Source organism: Neopelma chrysocephalum, unplaced genomic scaffold, assembly GCF_003984885.1.
Source record: "Neopelma chrysocephalum unplaced genomic scaffold, ASM398488v2 Primary Assembly neopelma1_139, whole genome shotgun sequence".
NCBI lineage: Eukaryota > Metazoa > Chordata > Aves > Passeriformes > Pipridae > Neopelma > Neopelma chrysocephalum.
The window spans coordinates 2,131,606-2,151,246 of NW_020897801.1; the positions used below are offsets into that span (position 1 = coordinate 2,131,606).

Here is a 19,641-nt window from a genome sequence, read left to right on the forward strand (position 1 = left end):
CCCATTATGGGACCTCAGGATAAATACTCCAATGGAGTGGAATCCTGGAAATCATTTTCTCTTCTGCCTCTGAAACATGACCAGATACCTGTTGTTGCTGCTCTTGAGTACGTGGTGTTTTTTCTGGTCTCTGACATGATCTTACAAATATATTTGACCCTATTATCTGGAAAGTTGGCCTTTCCTCTTCAAAGAGGACTCCATCCTTCCTCAGAATTTTTCCTTACTATCTCTCTTTATCAGGTGGAAAGAGAAAAAAGCAAAGATCTTGGCCATCAAATCGTTTAAAGGGAAGGGACACAGAAGAAACACTGCCACTCAGCAAGAACACTGGGCTCTGAGGAGCACTGCCAGTTTACCCACATTCAGGTAACTATAGCATGATGTGGAACAGTGGTTGGATACAGAGTGAAGCTTAATGTCTTAAAAAACTTGAACAAAGCAGTTTGAATCCTGATGATGCACCAGATTCCCATGGTAGAGAATTATACTTGGTTAAAAATATAAGTTAAGTTCAATTTGACTTTTTAAAAAGAAGATCACATCCAATTTTTGCTCTCTCTTTCAGAAATAATACTTAATGTCAAATCTCTCCATGAAAAATGTAAAAACACCTTTTCTATTCTAAGTGTTGAAAAATGTTTTAGCACAACCAGAAATGTGCACCTAATTTCATGCATAAATCCAGAACAGAAGAAAACAGGGGAGGGAGAACTCTTCAAGATCTCCAAGATAGACTGATGGACTTAGGAAGAAATAGTTAACTCTGTCTGTCATCATCAGGACATGCTGCAAGTGTTCTCCATACATAGCTCCAGGAGGGCCTTGGGACCAACAAAATATTTGGGCAACTTCATCTCAGCTCTATTGTGGTACTGAACACCTGGGGCAAGCACAAGACTTGAAAGAGAAAAATGCAGTTACGCTCAAGATGGGAGCACAGGGAAGGGTTGCCTTTTATTTGGATTCTAAAATGTGGTCCAGTTTGGAGTTTCTTGTAAGAAGAGGAAAACTTTGAAACCTTGAGTTAAAACACGTCATTTCAAAATGCATTGCTCTAAGTTATTTTAAAGTCTAGCTTTTAAATTTAACCTCTATTTTAGGATAATATATTCCTTCTTCTTAAAAAAAAAAAGAAAAAAAAAGAAGCTGACATACATCTATGTAATCTCTATATACAATCAAGATAAAAGTTACCTTTGACTTTTTTGAAGGTGGTGGGGATGAAGTTCTACGATCTCCTTTTCTTTTGGAGGGACTCTTGGATCGGTAAATAGGGGTTGTGTCATCAGTCTCTTCGTCAGACAGTAATTCAGACTCAGATATGTCCTCAGTCTCAGCACCAGTCTCAACAACTGTAGCAGTCTCAGTAGCAGACTCAGTAGCAGTCTCAGCAGCAGTCTCAGCACCAGTCTCATCACCCATCCTGAGCATACCTTCTTCAATTGTTCCAACTTTTTTATTTTTTATCAGAACTTTGAATTTTAATGCCTGTAGAAAGGAGGTTAAGCGGCAGTAACCAGAATTTTGTATGGATTAATTGTAGGTTTTTATCTCTTGGTATTGTTTAACCCATGTTCAAAGTTGTTTATTAAGTGTAATGAAGTGAGTTAACAAAATGAAGTAAAGATAGACATCAGTGAGGCAAAAGCCAAAAAGAAGTAAACCAAACAGAATCTGGGGATCAAAGCACATGACAGAATGTGACTATCTAAACCCATGACAGGAGAAAAGACTCTCCACCACAGATACACAGATGCTGATACCATGAAAAGACAAAAGTAGGAAGTAAGTGTCAGAGGTGATGGTCAGGCAAGGCACAGAAGGTATATTTTTTTAACTATGTATAATATAATCTTAAAAATATATATATACTTAGAGACATATCTGATGTTAATTTGGATGTTGTTTTAGCTATTATTGCAGCTGCAGGAAATTTTTTGCCCTATCTGATTACTGCCTTTGTGCATATCTGTCTAGTGTACCAAATTAAAACTTTTTTGTTATTTTACAGTGGATTCTCATGCTGATCTGGTCAGGAAAGTAACAGAGTTTTGTGATTTTGCTGAAGCAATTTCTCTGTTTTTAAATGGGCATGTTTCAGCTTCCGTAACGTAAAATGTAGGGGAAAAAAATCATTAAATTAAGTCAATTCTTACAACATGGTTTTCATCTGTGCACCTGAATCCTATGAGCATATATTTCCCTTAGATTTATGAAATAATATTCATAGTAAAAGAGCTATTACGTAGCAGACATTTACCTCTACAGCTGTACACAGGAACTGTGAGTAACAGGACTTACTATCATTCTTGAATAAAGTGATCCACAAAAATATTCCTTAAGTTTCATAAGCACTAGTGAAAAGGAAGGCTATACTGCTGGGAAGGCTCCAGAAACAGGGAACATTACAATCTCACAGCAAGTGAAATGTAACTGAAATACTGTCTTTTCAGGTATCCATTAAGTAAATATGAAAAGTACAGATAGCACAAACATATAAAACCAAAGTTCTGTAATGGAAACTACAGCCATAGGCAAGGAACCAGACATTCCGTTTATTTACATGGCAATCTCCATTGCTCATAATCCCCTCACCACTTCAGATCTTGTATTAGTAGTTTGCCAGCGTGCCAGTGGAATGAGATATCTTATGCTTAATATCTATCAATGCCATGCTACTGTAAGATTTGATTAGTCTCTCTGCACTGGTGACTCAGAATAAGGATGCCCTTTAACATTTCCTTCATTTCTTATTGATGCACTCATTTTTTTTCCCCGCGATATTTTTAGGAGAGTTTTAATATGATTAATGCTACTCATATTTTTTGAGAGTTCTGAATTTTCCTTTGCATGTTCACATTTCCCAATATTTAAAAGCAGTTCTGTCCGCTTTTGGTCTTGCATTTTGTTATTTGTAGGTAAGATTTAATCCTACAAATTTAAAAAAAAAAAAAAGGACCTAGTATATAAGGAAGGAAAACCTTTCTCTGGCTACATCACTGCTTCCTATATGTAAATTTGCTTTAAGTAGAAAAATGCCATAATATGTGTGTGTGAGCCTGTAAAAATGGGCCCTGATGTTTTAAGTCAGTTTCTAAAGTTCTGTTTATGAACTATTAGCAAAAATGTAAATACCCTGAGGAAGGACAAGTTTTTTAAGAATTTTTTTTTCAGTTTTCCACAAAGATAACATTTTAAATCACAGTTCTGTTTTCAAAACCAGTTACAGAGAATACTCTAGCAATATGAAATTTTGCTATTATTTGGCCAGAAGCAAATTCCAATAATAGTTATCCCAAACCACGGAAAGTGAACCCTGAACTGAAAAATGACACATCAAGGATTTTAAGTCTGAACTTCAAATGCATCTTCAAAAAAAAAAACCTTATAACAAATGTATGGTTACAAAACCAGTGACTGCATGAAATTGGAGTTCTTTAATTGGTAATCAGCGGTGCTAAACACACAGTACCTTTTTCTCTGAATGTCCAAGTCTTTTAAAAGAGCTGAAAAGTCTTTTAATGAGCTGAAAGTCTGAACATTCATTATAACTTCTCTTTTCTAGTTTTAATATGAAAGGCAAAATGTGTTAAAAATACATTTGCTATGTACTTCTATATAAACTCTAAGCATAATAAAAAATTTAAATATGTAAAACATAATAGATCTTCCCTAGAGCATAATGGGACTTCAAGGCTGGCATAAGCAAAAGCCTCCAAGTACCATCAACTGGAACAAATATTTACATAATTAAATGAACAAAACTTATTTCTTGTACATTCTGGTTAACGTGATGTACAACACAAATCAGAACAGCTGAAGTTGACTCCAAGATTCCAAGACAAAATCATGGATTTGGATCAGGCAAACCCACCTAACTAATGTAAAAAAGGACAAAATTAATTCCTCAGAAACGTAGAGAACAAACTCTGGTTTTGCATGATGAGTATTAAAAAGAGAAGAATAGCTTCCCTTATTTAAATTTAGCATGTAGTTTTCTCTTCTCCTAGCCAGCTGTAGCTGCTTAGTTAGAGGAATATCTAATCCTGAAAACCTTGCTAAGTAACAAGGTTAAAATCAATTTAAGTTTTACATAGTTTTCTATTTCAAGACTTATATTGATGCCCTAAATACCGATATAGGGTGAAGATGCAACATCTCCTGTGAAGTCTAACATAGGGAAAACTTATAAGAGAATGACAAAATTTCTTAAGTACGACTGTTAAAAACACTCAACACCAGCATTATTCACTTTAAGTGAAGAATCACATTTAGTAAAAGTGGGAATGGATGTCTTTGTGGCAGCCTTATAAATCACAGTTATCAAGATACTTGAAATCAATACTACCATCAGTGTCTGAACTCTAGTTAAACAGATATTAATTATATCAGGAGTTCCACTTTAGCTATCTCATTACAAGTTTTCATACCACACATTTACCCAGTGAGAAGACCCCTACACTGAAGATTACAGTCCTGTATTGTGCTCTGTAATAGACTTCATGTAAGTCTGGTCCAAGGCTAAACAGTTGTGCCATATTAGAGATGACATTCTACCTAGGCAACTAAATCTCTGGTGGATGGATTGGAAGGAAATCCAAAGGATCATTACAGAGAAAGATGGTTACAGGTTGGCCAGGCTAATTAGTATAATGTGCTCAGGGCCTTCATTCACAAATTCCCTACCACAGTTCAAGGTTCCAAGAAGACACCTTGGATCTGATTTTTATACACCAAATAAACCATCAGCCTAAGACCTACCCGATTTATGATATAAGTAATTTTACAACGCAGGAAAATTATTAACAAGAGGTAAGTGACTTTCACGTGTTTAATACATGTGTGGGAAAACCATGTCCCCTGAAAAAGACTGTAGAGTGTAATGCCCAGAAATAGTGTAGGAACCGGATGAGTCTTCTGTAAGTTCTCACTAGAACCTAGAGAATCCAGAAATTTTATAATAAACAATACTGATTTTCTTATTTTTGAGGTCATCACCAAGGCATGCTTCATTTTCAACATCTTTCTTCTCATTTTTGTAAAGAATAGATGCCATAGGCAGATTGAAAGGCAAAACAGTAGACTAGAAATGTTTTGACTTGCTAAGAAGAAAAGATATTCCTGATGCAAAGACTTGGTCGAGATATTTGCATACTTGACTTGTAGGTTAAAAAAATAGGAATGAATCTCATCACTGAAGCAACAAAATTAGACATGCTAAAGCAGCCTTGGTCTTGAATTTCCCAGTGAAAATCTTTGTGTCCTAGTATTTCAATAACAAAGAAATAAGATTATAAAACCCTACAATGTTATACGGGAGAGGTAAATATGGGGATGGTTAAACTGAACATTGGATCCTACAGCCACAGGTTAATCTGACCATCACCATTTTGTCAGATGTTACAGTTGGTCAGTAAGAATCTATTTGACACAGGTGATAGACAGCCAGGTACAACTAACATTTGAAAGTTTCTCAGTGCAACAGGTAGAAGGGTAGAAGGTGCAGTAGCAATGTGAATCTCTTAGGCACACACTCCATTATTATATCTAGATGTTGAAGACTTCAATACTTAGTTCACCAAGACTGGTGCATTCTAGGAAAACAGACACCATGACTTTAATAACTATGGGGAAACCTTGGCAATCCTGGCCAGAAATGCTTCTGAACCACCACAATACAGTTATTGATCTTGCAGCTGTGTGGTAAACATTAAAGACCACTTGTAAAATAACAATAGTTGCCACTTCGCTTTCAGTTAACAACACATCAATATCTCATTCCACTTCTGTGACAGGAAACCTGCAAATAATGGAAAATTCCCAAGCAGCTCATGTATATATCCTGTCAGCAGAGTAAGGCAGTTTGATGTACTACAAAAATAATTGAGGAACAAACCTCCATCAAAAGCATCAATGTGTTTGCATTCTTTTCTCTGTGTTACATTGGAGGCTTACTTATTTCTTTCAGTAGCTGTCAAATTTCTTAGAGAGGATGGATACAGCAGGGTAAGTGGAAACATATCTCTTCTTGGATTCTAATATTTTCTAAGTTCATCTACAGACTGCTGCATATGACACTACATTCTGTCACTTTATATCAGCATATCACCAGGACTGCTGGTGCAACTGGCAGGGATCTCTGGCACCAGCCAGTGATGTCAAATGTAATTTAATGTGGGAACTGACTCAAAAGACCTGATATTCCAGCGAATATTAAAGGAAGTTCATGAAGTCTCTTTAGGAGCACTATAGTGGCCAAGATGTGAGGAAAGAATGGTAGTGGGTCTTTTGCTTTGGGTGAAAAAATATCCGTTTGGGAAGGAGATGGAAGAGATTGATGAAGCTTAAGAGTAGCCTCAGTTTCTCATTGAATAAGGGGTGTGTGAAAGGAAGAAACAGAGCAAAAGTCTTCCCTTTCGTCCACATGTAGAGAAAGAACTATATGTTGAGATGCTACAGAATACAGTAATATTCCAGGAAATTAACAGTACTAGTATAGTCAACTGGAAGAGTGCATATATGGCTAAGGGCAAAGAATTAAAAAACCTCTTTTCCTGAAATTTTCTGTTTGTTTTTTTTTTTCAGGGCAAGCAAATGTTGAGAAAAAGCAGAGGCCAATAGTGTTCAGTGATGATCCAATTTTCTTTTCTGGACCTCCTTAAACTAGATCTTATAAAGGTCTTCTTGGACCTTTCACTTGGACTTACAATGGTAGGAGACATCACTGCATGACCTGTGGTCCAAGGAAGCACCTAAGAATGGGTTTGCTCTGCATTTTATTCCTCCTTCCTGACGCACACAGTCATCTCAGCTGACAAAGGTATAGCTCAAAACCTACTTAGAAAAGGGATTAGAAGATTGACCAGACAACAGAGGAGAAAATAATTTCCATCAAAGTCTTCAAAACTCCAAGATCTTAAAAGAACCTGTAATTGGCAGAAATTTCTATGAAGTGTTTGAAGAAAATTTGTGGTATCCCACTTCATGAACAGACAAGAGAACCATTTGAAGAACACTGAGATGGTTTGTTCCCTTTTCTTGCCAGTGCTCCATCTTGAAAAAAGTGAAAGAGTAAACTATGTAGGTGACAGGGTTTTTTTTACACTAACTGAGAATCTTTCTCACAAACAGCATTTTAAATTCATCATTTACGGTTCTGTAACATCTCTTTTGCACAGCTTAAGCGAAGCAGGTTGAAGACCAAGTTCAGCATCTGACTTACTCAAATGATAATGATTTTACCCAGGCCTTGAATATACACAAGGTCCCAAGCTTTAAAGATGTGATGCCACTAAACTCCTTTTGAACCTGGACCCAAAGAGGTTCTTCAAAAAGATGCTCCCCAAAAGTCAAGCTTACTACTCAGTTTACAAATTCAGTCATAGCTGCATATTTCCATTGCTAAGTAAAATCCTGTTGATTTTTCTTACATTCTTGATCAGGGCAGCTGGGAGAAATGGAGATGATCTTAATTTTTTTTCATTCTCAAGATAACAATTTATTAGATTCAGACTTTAGTAAACACCTGAGGACAGTGGTATTATTTAGGTAACCCTTACATCTTGCGTAGATGTGGAATGCATCTCACAGAACTTTAATATATTAAAAGTTCAGGAGAATGAATCTCACCTGAACAGCATTTCCAGCAATGCATTTTCAGGCAAAAATTCTACAGAGCTGACATATGAAAACTCTAAGCTATGAAAATATGAAGTATGAATTCCCTGCGTTGTAGTAACGTCATGGTAAGGGGCACACCTCTTAAAAAGTAATATTTTTAAGTATGTGATTCAGTGACTCCATGATTCATATGCAGTGCAGTGATTTTGTGTTTGCTACAGAGAACATATGATCCTTGGACATGTAATGCACTGAATCGAGTCATGCTTTGAGAAGCTTCAAAACAAAGCCTTCTGTTTCATATAGGTTATATTTTTTCAATGTTACAAAAAAACTTTCAGGGTTTCAAAGTGACATTGGACACTGTGATATAAAAAGTGTAATGCTACAAACAGAAAAAACTATGTTGGGTGAGAAATTTATATAATAAATATATTTACAACTACATTGTTATGGAAATGTGGTAGTATACATATTTCTTCAGCATATCTTTTGGACATATCTCTTCAAAAATTTTTTTCCCTGATAAATTCTTAAAATTGCTATATCCCTCTGTGTGCTTTTTTTTCTTGTGACAGTGTTTCCTCCCCGCATTTTCATTTGCATTCTTTTTCAATTACTGTAAACAAAAAAAGGTATAAAATATACCTATCACTGGCAAGACTGACAAGTCTAAATAAGTATTTTGGATGTATGCACTGTGCTACAAGAGATTAAAAAAAAACTTTTGCCCTTGAAAGAACATTGTGTGCAAAGACTGGAACAATGGGAATTTATTTGTTTTAGTTTGCAATAAAATTTTCAACACCCATTTAATTGCCTTTTCTGACTTTATATCCCAGGGGTCTGAAGCCACCAGCTGAGAAACAGTCTTAGGGAGAAACACACTGAGAAAGAGAGAATGTCTTTGCAGTAGCAGAGCTCAATAAGCAAGTTTCATCACCACTGTTATGGTCAAAAGATTTAGATTCAGGTTTCCATTTCAATAACATGTTTAAATTTCAGGAATTTCCTTCAATTTAAACGACAAAAAATAAATTAGCAGATAACAGATACACTAACATGTATCTTTTCATGTGGCTTTTGTGTGCTCTTTAAATATTGTTCTGTTACTATCTGAGGTCTATTTCAGACACAAGAAGTGTTCCATACATTCAGTTGGAGAGAATTATAAACAAACAAAACCCCCAAACAAACCAAACACATCTTTTTCCATGTCTTTCATAGAGGAAAGTGCAATCTTATTACCTCAGGAGAAGGTAGTCTAGTCATCTCTGTCTCACCACCAATTGGTGAAGAAAGAAGTTTGTCACCTAGAATACTTTTTAAACAGTCTGCCATTACTTCCTGTTGTTTAGGGCTGCAGTGGTTCTCCAAAGACAGTACAAGTGGATAGGCAGATGACTGAAAACATAATTTAAAGATTTTATTATGCATAAATAAAAAGAGGATCACTTGCTTTTGCAAAATGTCTTACAAAAGTTCCCTTACCAATCTGTATTTTCCTTTATTTTCAAATGTTCAGAATATAGGTCAGTTGTTCCAGGTTAATAACACATAATAAAGGCTCACAATATTTATGGAAAAGAGAAAGCACAATTGAAGAAGGGAAAAACGTATCTTCAGGATGTTTGGGGGGGTTAAAACAGTACTAGACCTCTTTACTAGAGGTGTAAAAAGAACTGTTCAGTTTTTAAAAGGTAAAATCAGATTCTAAAATTAAAATTGAGGAAGTATAGCAGGATTAAATGTCTTTTGCTTTAGTTTATGACAGATTTTAACTGATGATATTTCAAGCTGAGTATCCTTAAAGCTTGCTCAGAAATCATTGCCTTTACATGAACAAACTATGCTTCTACTTTTTTCATAATATCAGGAACTTTTCTTGGGACTCTTCACACTTTGCTCGTCACAGTACTCAAGCAAGACAGGTAAAACAAGGGAAATTGAGTAAAAATCAGAGAATAGCTCAAAGAAACATGTCCATATAGACTGTAAAATTAAATCTCATAACTTGCCAGTAGTACTGGTGGCTACTGAAAACAAAAACTCTGAATAAAATCTTTGCTTCAGCAGGACTTAAATTATCGGTTTCTGAGGGAAGTACTGGTTTTTTACCCTGTCTTCACACTTGTCCCCTGAGTATTTTCTATTAACCACTAATAGAAGCACAGCTGGTATGAACCATTACCTATTGTGATTTTATCATCTTACTGTAACTTGTCCCTGTGAAATGAAGTTTGCATTATAGTTAAGTACAATATGTGGTGTATTAGCAAGAGCAGGAGAGTTATATCTAATGGGTTTTGAAGAACAGTGAAATAAAACCACGTTTTTTATTTCATCTTTAAAATCAGAGGCTAATTAAATTGTATATAGAAATCAGAATAGAAAAAACACAGCTTTGATTAACACTGAGAAGGCTATAAATATACATGTATAAAAATCCATATAAATGTATGATCATAGATGTATATATTTAAACATAATGCTGGCCTGAATTCAAGAGTTAACTTAATTAAATTCAGGACTTTTTTGAGCAGGAGTTTTGTCAGAAACCTCTACAAAATCCTGAGACAGCGCCAGAAACTCTCCACCTTTTACTGCTTTGCCAGAAGGGCAGAAGGGACGCTGCCCTAATGAGTCACCCGACAAAAAGACATCAGTAACTGGCAACCTGCATCAGGTTCAACATTTAAAACAAAAAGAGAGGAAATGGAAAATAAAGACTCAACCTCAGCTATAATCTAATATTGTTGTCTATTTCATAAACTCACATGTAGGACATAAGACAGACTGATAGCAACAGAAGAATAAGTGAAGCAAAAAGATTTAAAAGATACAAAGGAGTAAAACACCAGACTGGTTCTGAAGTAGTTGTTCACTTTATATTCAGTCCTTGCTTAAATGATCTCAGGTGAGCATTCCACCTAACAAACTAAGTAAAATCACCTGAATTCTTTGCAAAAAGTTTAGTTTATAATCATTCAGCAAAATATGTTTGCTCTTCCTTAAAAAAAGATTAAAAATATATGAAGAACAGATAGCACAATTTTTCTGTAATAAATTTCAACAATTCCCAGTGCCACAACAATCTGTTTCCGATTGTTTTACCCTGGAGAATCTCCGACAACAACCATGTCCCTGGGCTTTGTTAAAGCCACCATCACATTCTAACCAACTTATATACACAGACACATATGTAAACATACCATAAAGGCATACTTGTCAATCACATGGATTACAGAACGAAATGGAATCTTGCTTGTTAAAGTGTGCCCGTGGTACACCACGGGTTCATTGTTGGAGCCATCCCAGCAGTCGATTTCCAGGCAACGACATCCTTTTAAGAGAGCACTTCGAAGGGACAAGAGAAACAATTTTATAGTGAAAAGAAAAGCATCACGCTTTTTTATACAAGTTGCTGTATTTCTGTTTACAAGCCACGTTGGTTAATTACCAAAAAAAAAAGCCTCTACTTTTTCATCATAAAAAAAAAGAAATCCTATAGAATTGTACAGATATAAGACAGAGCAGTACTTTCTGTTGTTTATCTTAGGTGTGTTGGGTAATAAACTATATTGGAGCATTAAAGAGTAAGGGATTACCTGAATAACCTTCACCAAGAAACAAAAACGAGGGTCAAAGATTTCAATAAAAGAATTCTGGGATAATGGCAAACTGTCACTTAAAATAGAAGAATAAATGTTTGAAATGGCCTTTTCTATTACTTTTCCAGGACATGCCTGCAAGTTTGAGGATCACTGTACTTAAAAATAACAGCATTGCACTTAGAGAGTCAGGTTGTGCTTGGTCTTTACATAATTCAGTTGTTCTACCCCCACCTTACTTGTAAGAGGGAGTGCTAAAGTTTCTCAGGTGCCTTAAATTTACTGGTTTAATTTTTAATATGCTAATGGCATCCCTTAAAGGTCTTAGATCTCTAATATTTGCCTTGGAACTAATTGAAACATTTCTTCCAGATTATTTCACTTAATTACCAACCTGTCTCTTACATGCTGCCCTTCACATTTACAATATCTCAAAGATGCCTCTAGTTGATTTTAGAATTTTCCTCACACTAAGAGTAGATAAAGATGAAGAGATGGGGGCTTATACCCTCTTTGTAATTACTTTCAGCAATGCAGCGTTAGCATCATATAATTTTAAATCCTGTGAGAAATTTACTAATGTTTCTGATGATTGCAAGTCATTAAAGAATATTCAGAGAACCACCAAAACAAAAAAAAGTTGAGATAGCTGACAGTTCCAACTGCTTTCTCATCACTAATGTAATACAAATGATAGGAATGCTGGACACTTGTCTTCCAAGTTCTTAATACTTTCTGCCTCCTCTGTGCTGCTGTTATTACACCATCCCTTTTCTTCTTCCCTGTCTTGGCAATAAGGCATCCTGGTCATCAGGTTATCATCATTTTGAAGTCATACACTGCAAAGTTTTTTCTCCCTCTTGGCTACCAGAGTGCCCATGTTTTGCTGTTGTTGTTGTTTCTAAACTTGCAGCATGCACTGATCACAGATATCCTTGATACACTCCAACACACTGTGCCCTTACATCCTATATATTGATGAGATTAGAGTTTACCTGGGAATTTTATATTTTTAACAGGGGGTTATTTATTTTTGCATGGCATGTTGAGATTAAAAACTGATTTAATCTTATACTGTGCACCATACTATAGATTTCATTTGCTGAAAGGTTGATTTTTTGAGATGTAAGTGAAAAAAATAGATTGTTTCCAGACTATGAACAGATGGTTTGGCAAGTATATTGAAAAATCTATACACAAAATAAAATACCACTCTCACATTTTCAATTTGTATCTGTGATGGCTTTGTTCCTGATTGCCAAGTAGGATTATACGTGACTTAGTATTCATTTAAAAAAAACAGCCAAAGAATGTTTAAACTATAAAAATCAGTATCTAAATACCTGGTATATCCCCACAAATGACTGGGTCCCATTAGCTGGTCAGCTATCAAGTAGGTGTTGTGGGAAGATGAAATAAAGTAGTCACACAATGGCTGGTTCATATCTTGGTAGATGGTCTTGTGCTGGCTTTTAAATATCGAACATTCTTCTGAGTTCATGTACCTTACAAATCCTTCAAATGACATCTGCTTTTTTTTCCTCACTGAAAAAAAAAAGCAAAAGAAAAATATCTCTGATGTGAAGCTAAACTGACAGTTTATATACTTTCCATAATTTTGACAGTCAATTCTGAACACTGCTAAAGGGTACTCAGCTCAACACTTTCCTGCAATTTTAAAATTCCTAACAAACATACAAATACAAACATCAGATAGGCACGATTCTGGGGCTGAATTGCTGTGGTTCAAACTTTTGAGAGGAAATAAATGTGTTCTGACATTTTTATTCTTCTATGGACACCAGTAAGAAGAGTTTGCAGTAGTACTTGCTGCTTAGTTTTGGAAGGTAATGTGCATTAAGATAACATTTTTTTCTCTTTTTAAAAAAACAGAGATTGTTCTCCAAAACATCAGTCAGAAACTGTCAATATAATCTTACAGAAACTATGATTGCTAGCACCAAATGTCCTTCTCAGTGGTGGAAAATCCCAAATAAATATTGATTAAACAATGCTTGGAAATATTTGAAATAAAAATAGCATCGTAACAAAAGAAACGACTGCCCAGACAGATGAATTGCAAATCAAGGTTATTACATTACTGCATTTATAACAAAATGAGCTAATTGCCTCCATAACAGTGATAGTCATCCCATTTGTTTTGGTTTTAACTGATTTAATGACAAGTAGAGCCATTACACTGCCAACTGCTGCTCCCAATGTCATGTTTTGAATGTAATCATTTTGCAAATGATATAATCCCAAAAGTCAGTTTTGCTTCAAAACATAGTTTGAATTAGTGAGGGATTTTGCCCAGTTCTGACTGTAAAATAACCATTTTGTCATCATGGTTGGCTAGTGATATATAAGCATTAAGTAATACAAGATTACTTTATGTTAACAATAACTTACAGATGCATGTATACAAACCTGGGGGGGGGGGAATGGAAAGAAAGAAAGGAAAAAAACCTGCACAAAAACTCCTTTTGTGACCTCTTAATTCTTAATACAGCTATAAGAATCAGAATGTATGAGCTAGAATTGCAATTATTGATCTTCAGTATGTGTACAGACTGAAAGCTTTTCACCTGAATGAGAATTTATAGAAAATAATTATTTCTAAATTACACAGGTTTTTGAACAAGAAAACCTGGAACATTTCGAAATTATAAATAGAAATAGAAAATAAGGATGAAAGCCACTCAGCATCATACATACATTCATCCTTCTTCTAGCCCAAACCAATGTAATTTCTATTGAAGTCTGTTTGAAGCTATTCTTACAGTCATCCATTGATGAAGAATCCCCAGACAACCCAGTAAAACCACTTCAACACCAGAGTAACCTTACTGTTAGAAAGTTTTACATAACTTGGAAACAGAAGTTTACCCTGAAACTTCCTTGCTGCCCAAAATATTTGTTCTGTTTGATGCTATTCCTCTCTCCTTTTTTCTTCACACTTCGTCTGTTTGACAGACAAAGACTGCTACTGCACTTCCCCTCATTCCACTGCTTTCCAGAAGAAACAAATCCAATTCAGGGCATCTTGCTGTTTAGGTCAAGTTTTCCTAGACTTCTGAGAATTTTCATTTTTCCTCTATCCACTAGTGCTGCTACTCTCTTATAGAAGAAAACTGGATACTATTTCCCCATGAGATGTCCTGACAAACTGCTACTCATCCTTACCATCTTAGAGCTCATTGCATATTTGTTATTTGTTCCAGGTTTTTTTCTGGTAACTGACTGTGTCTAGTTCCTTGGATGTTACCTTTCTAAAATAGATATTACATTTGATCTTTCCCAGTCTTTCAATTCATCATCCATTTTCCACATATCTTCAAAGGTAACCCGTATTAGTCAAGCTTGTTACAGTCAATTTTCTAAGAACTTGGCTTTGTCAACCTTTCTTCACTGATCTGAATAAGTCATTTAAGCGTGTCCTACCCTGATTTATCCCTATTTTTGACTGAGATTTTAATCTGGTTCCCTACAATCTAGGCCACTAGGTTGTACTTAGTAGTGCATCAGGAATTTCTTTGGTCTTCTTTTAAATAATATATTTGGAGAATGACATGGCTACCCTGATGACTCTTGATAATTGTGTCTTACTTGGTATCCTGACTTTGATTTATCCACATGTACTCATTGTATTGTTCAATGCTTGTAGCAACTGGTTTAACTTTCTACTTCTGGGTCTTTAAAAAGCAGTTTGAATTTTTTTTACATGTTGCTCAAAACAGAATACATTCATTCTGGATGCTTTGTATATAATGAACTACATGAATTGTAGACAATTCCTTTGAAGTGAAGGCTTTTCATCAATGATATCTGTTTTTTATTTATTTTTCATGGTCTATATATTTATCTCTGTAACTAAACATCAAGCTGGGAACTTTGTGGGGGGAGTGGCTATTTATTAACAATTCTTACTTTTATTTAGTAATAATTCTTACTTTTTATTCCCCTGCATTTATCTTCTAAATTAGTGAAAAATATTGACTTTCCAAAGTTTTGCTTATTTTCTGAATTATTTATGATGCTTTCCTGGCTGTTCTTGTCATAAAAAAAAGTTAACTGTAATATTCTCCTGAAGAGAAATTATATGTCAATAAATAAGTTCATGACCATAATCCCCCCAAAATAAAAACATATTATTACTTTATTAGTCCATATGTAAGATCTTGGACTTCAGTAAAACATTCCACTCGTGTTTCTAATCAAAGGAATAAAAATCTTTTTGTTTTTACACAGCTCATTACAGGCCCTTACATTAAACTGGCTTATATTTAATTTTCTCAGGGATCTCTAGTTGGTGTCACTGAACTGCACGCAACTGTGGTCACCATCATGGTTCTGGAGAACTACCAAAAATGCAAAGTTGTAAACTGAGCTTTGCACTAACAATTCATGAAGTCATAGAATTGCCTGGCTTGGAAGGGACCTTAAAGATCATTTTGTTCCACCCCCCCTGCCTTGGGTATGGACACCTTTCACTAGACCAGGTTGTTCAGAGCCCCATCCAGCCTCACCTTGAACAGTTCCAGGGACAGGACATCCATAACTTCTCTGGGCAACCTGTTCCAGTGCTTCACCACCCTCACAGTGAAGAATTTCTTCCTGATATCTAATCTAAACCCACTCTCTTTCAGTTTGAAGCCATTCCTCTTTGTCCTGTCACTGCACACCCCTACAAGAAGTCCCTCTCCATCTTTCCTGTAGGCTCCCTCCAGGTACTGGAAGGCCACAATTAGGTCATTGCAAAGCCTTCTCTCCTCCAGGCTGAACAAACCCAATTCTCTCAGCCTTTCCTCATAGGGGACGTGCTCCATTCCTCTAATCAACTCCGTGGCCTCCTTTGGACTTGCTCCAACAAGTCCATGTCCTTCCTGTGCTGGGGGACCCCAGGGCTGGAGGCAGCTCTGTAGGTGGGGTCTCACCAGAGCAGAGGAGAGGGGCAGAATCCCCTCCCTCACCCTGCTGCCCTCACTGCTATGGATGCAGCCCAGGACACTCTAGGCTTTCTGGGCTGTGAGTGCACATTGCTGGCTCACATCCAGCCTCTCATTCACCAGCACCCCAAGTTCTTCTTGCCAGGGTTGCTCTTGATCTGTTCATCCCCCTGCCTGTATCGATAGTGGGGATTCTCCCCATCCAGGTACAGCACTTTGCACTCGGTCTCGTTAAACCTCACGAGATTCCCATGGGCCCAGTTCAGTTCTAGCAGCATGGGCAGCTCTGTGAATTGAGATATGCAAAAGACCTTCACGTGTACATAAATGACATACCACTTGATAAAATAAATTTTCAGAAATATGATGTTTGGTAAGTCATAGTTTAGAGAGTTTAAGATAATGGTACACTTAATTTTTTATCACTGCTACTATTTGTTCACCCCTCTCATACCAGGGGAGAAAACCTACTGTGTTTATTCAGAGCTCTGTCCTATCTTTGTCAGATGAAGATACCAAAACCAGTTAGAAGTGGAAGGATCTGCTTTTTAAATTCTAAGGATTAGCACAGTCGTACTATTTTCTGACCATTTACAGATATTTTCTCCTTTTACATTAGAGGAAGTGGGAATTCATCTCCATAACTATTCTGCAATGAAAAGATACATTCATCAGGACCTCACATTTCTTCCTGAGAAGAATATCAGTCTTCATCTCCATCAGGATCCTTTAGCAGTAGTTAGTGTGTACACATATCCATGTGGTGTAGAAAGAAAAAGAGAAGGCAAGAAAATATTTTTGTCCTCTTGTCATCTCTTTTTGTTTACAAAGTTCAATGTTTTTTTCTTGCCTTCCTCTTTTGGATAGTCTGGAATATATATTATTAATAATAATTTTTTTTTTTCAAATCTAATTTTAAAAAAATTGGTTTTCCCTATTCCTCCTGTTAAGGTAAATTCCAGCTCTGCCACATATGCAAATACTGTCATATCAGAGAGGAATTATAGATATAACCTGAGTATTTGAAAGATTTGGATTACATGGTACATTATTTTTAGAGTTTATTACAATCTGCTTTCTAATTTATCTTGGAACTACTTTGAAAGTATTTTTCTGTCTTTATGGAAAGAAAAAAAATGAAAACTTTCATTAGATGTTTGCTGCCCTGAAGGAACTGAGGCCTGTGCAGATCCATGCTGAAGCAGACAAAATAAATAAGTCGTCACTACGTGCTGACCACAGCCTCCTGCAACACCTTTTCCTCACTGAAGGGACTGAGTACAACCTGCAGCCATCAGAAGTGGGAGGAGAGGTGTCTGGATTTAAGTAGAGACTAGGAAGTGGGGATGAGAAGAGCCTGAGTGGAATTTGAGACCAGGAAATGGGGAGAAAGGTGTTTTCCATGTTTTTAATGTATGTATGTGTTCTTTGTTTCCCAATAGTTAACTTAGTAATTAAATGTATATGTTACTTGGCCACCAGAAACATTGAAATGTGTACAAATAGGTATGCTGGGAATTTTAAGGGTGAAGTCATGAGAAATGCAACCAGAGAAAAGGGTGTTACTCTGCTATACTGGAAGAAGGAAGCTTTCAACAGTTATTAAAAGTCAGGCAGAAACATTATCAGTTGGAATTTCATACTACGAAATTTTACTACTTAACATCAGATTAGAAGTTTCATCCTCTAAGTGAACAATAAAGACAGAAATATTTCCATGACTAAAGGAAGAATACAGTTATTCCCTTTCTACTCTGAGTTTATATTCTGCAGTCTGTTTTCCACCTGACCCACACTTATAATTGGTGCATACTTGAATAAAGTACCTGAGCTGCAGTGGAGTTTTCTAAGGGCTTATATCTCATAATTGTCCTCTTCTGCTGAAAGCTTTTCCTGAGGCTGGATATTTATACACTCTTTCACACACCTGAATTCTTATGTCTCATAAATCCAGAGACAGGCATTGTCTTAGTTGAGATTTTCTTGAAATTTGGTTTGCAATGGCCAATGGGATCAAATTTTCTCTCCTGCAAATGAACGCTCTCCACCTTGTTCTGTCTTTTAACACATTCATGCACACACACAAAAAACCCCCCAAAAAAAACCAAACAAAAAAACCAAACCAAAAAAAAACCCCAAAACCAGCCCAACAAAGTTTAAAAGACTGTATATCCTAGGAATAAACTGAAAATGTGCTTTTTATTCACAAATACATTTTTGATTACTCAAACTCTTTATCTGACAGATGCTTATATTGTTATTTACAAAGTAAGCACGTTTTTCAAGACAGGATTGTATTTTTGCCCTGTTTTTGTACTGCTTAGCAGGAAAATAGAGAGACAAGAGCAGAGTCTTTGAATGGCACTACACTAAATAATAGTGGGATGCACCTTCTTATCCTCAATGTGCCTCTGATCTTATCCATGTAAATACTGAATGATGAGCAATAATTTTTTAAAAAAGAGATATATATACCAAGCTTTTTAAAAAAGGTGCATTTAGCTGACGTTTTCTTTAACCTCATTTAATGACTCAAGACTTCTATTTAAAATTAATAATAAAATGGAGAGATAATGGAATATTTGTGTGAAATAAAACTAACATTTGGGTGTTAGTAAGACGCAACTGTCAGGTGTGAATCACATATTCATATTTTGTGATCAATTCCACGAAAATGGTTCTTTCTGCCAAAATGCAAGCTTTTAGCACATACAAAAAAACCCCAGTCTGTTAATGCAGCATTTTCCCATTAGACATTTAAATTGTACAATAAAAAGGGAAGAATGACATATTCCACACTGTTCCTGAACCAGCTACAGTACCCTCAGAGAGTTAATAGAGTTATCTGACTCAATAACATTGGAAAATCTTCTGTCTCTGCACAAATGTTAGGGATGTACTAAATGCTATAGATGCACTTATCAAAGCTGTATATAAAGTCTAGTCACTGTTTTCATCTTAATCTTGACATATGAGTGCTATCAAGTTTATCAGATAATGGTTATTACTATTAGCAGACCAGTCAATCGAGTGTCAAAATCTGCTCTTTTCCCTTTCAGAGGACAAGGATGGCTGATGAGTCCAACAGATCATCCTGATGAAGAATATTCTATACCAAATTGAGAACAACATTTACACAAAATGGTCTATCACAACACCACATGAATCATTGATCGTGTCAATCATAACTGGAACTTTCCAATAAATATGTTTGAGTGGGAGTTTTAGTTCACTCAAAGGAGCATTGAACAATACAGCTATTATTCCGTTCAGCAAGATTATTTCCAATTACAAGACAAACAAATTTTATCACAGATGAAGAAACAAACAAGAATTTGGCTCAGCATCTGAAATTTAAACCAGACATTAAATTAAACCTGCGGAAACTCCAGTTGATATTTACAAATGTGTTTTCTAATGGACTAAAGATTTTTCTTTGTTTAACTGTGTTATAGCTT

General features: G+C 35.8%; 1 protein-coding gene across 2 annotated transcripts in view; it reads right to left on the reverse strand.

Annotated features, from left to right (window-relative positions):
- Positions 1–19,641, reverse strand: part of PLCZ1 (phospholipase C zeta 1) — a 47,466-nt gene that overhangs the window by 21,955 nt on the left and 5,870 nt on the right. Inside the window, exons 4-8 of one of the 2 annotated variants that reach the window (XM_027699719.1) lie at positions 12,578–12,779; positions 10,836–10,980; positions 8,872–9,027; positions 1,399–1,491; positions 1,198–1,356 (exon numbers count right to left, since the gene is read on the reverse strand). In XM_027699719.1, the coding sequence (XP_027555520.1) occupies positions 1,198–1,356; positions 1,399–1,491; positions 8,872–9,027; positions 10,836–10,980; positions 12,578–12,779 (755 nt within the window). Of the gene's footprint in view, positions 1–1,197; positions 1,492–8,871; positions 9,028–10,835; positions 10,981–12,577; positions 12,780–19,641 lie in introns of both variants that reach the window. The other variant, XM_027699718.1, reaches the window with a different exon arrangement.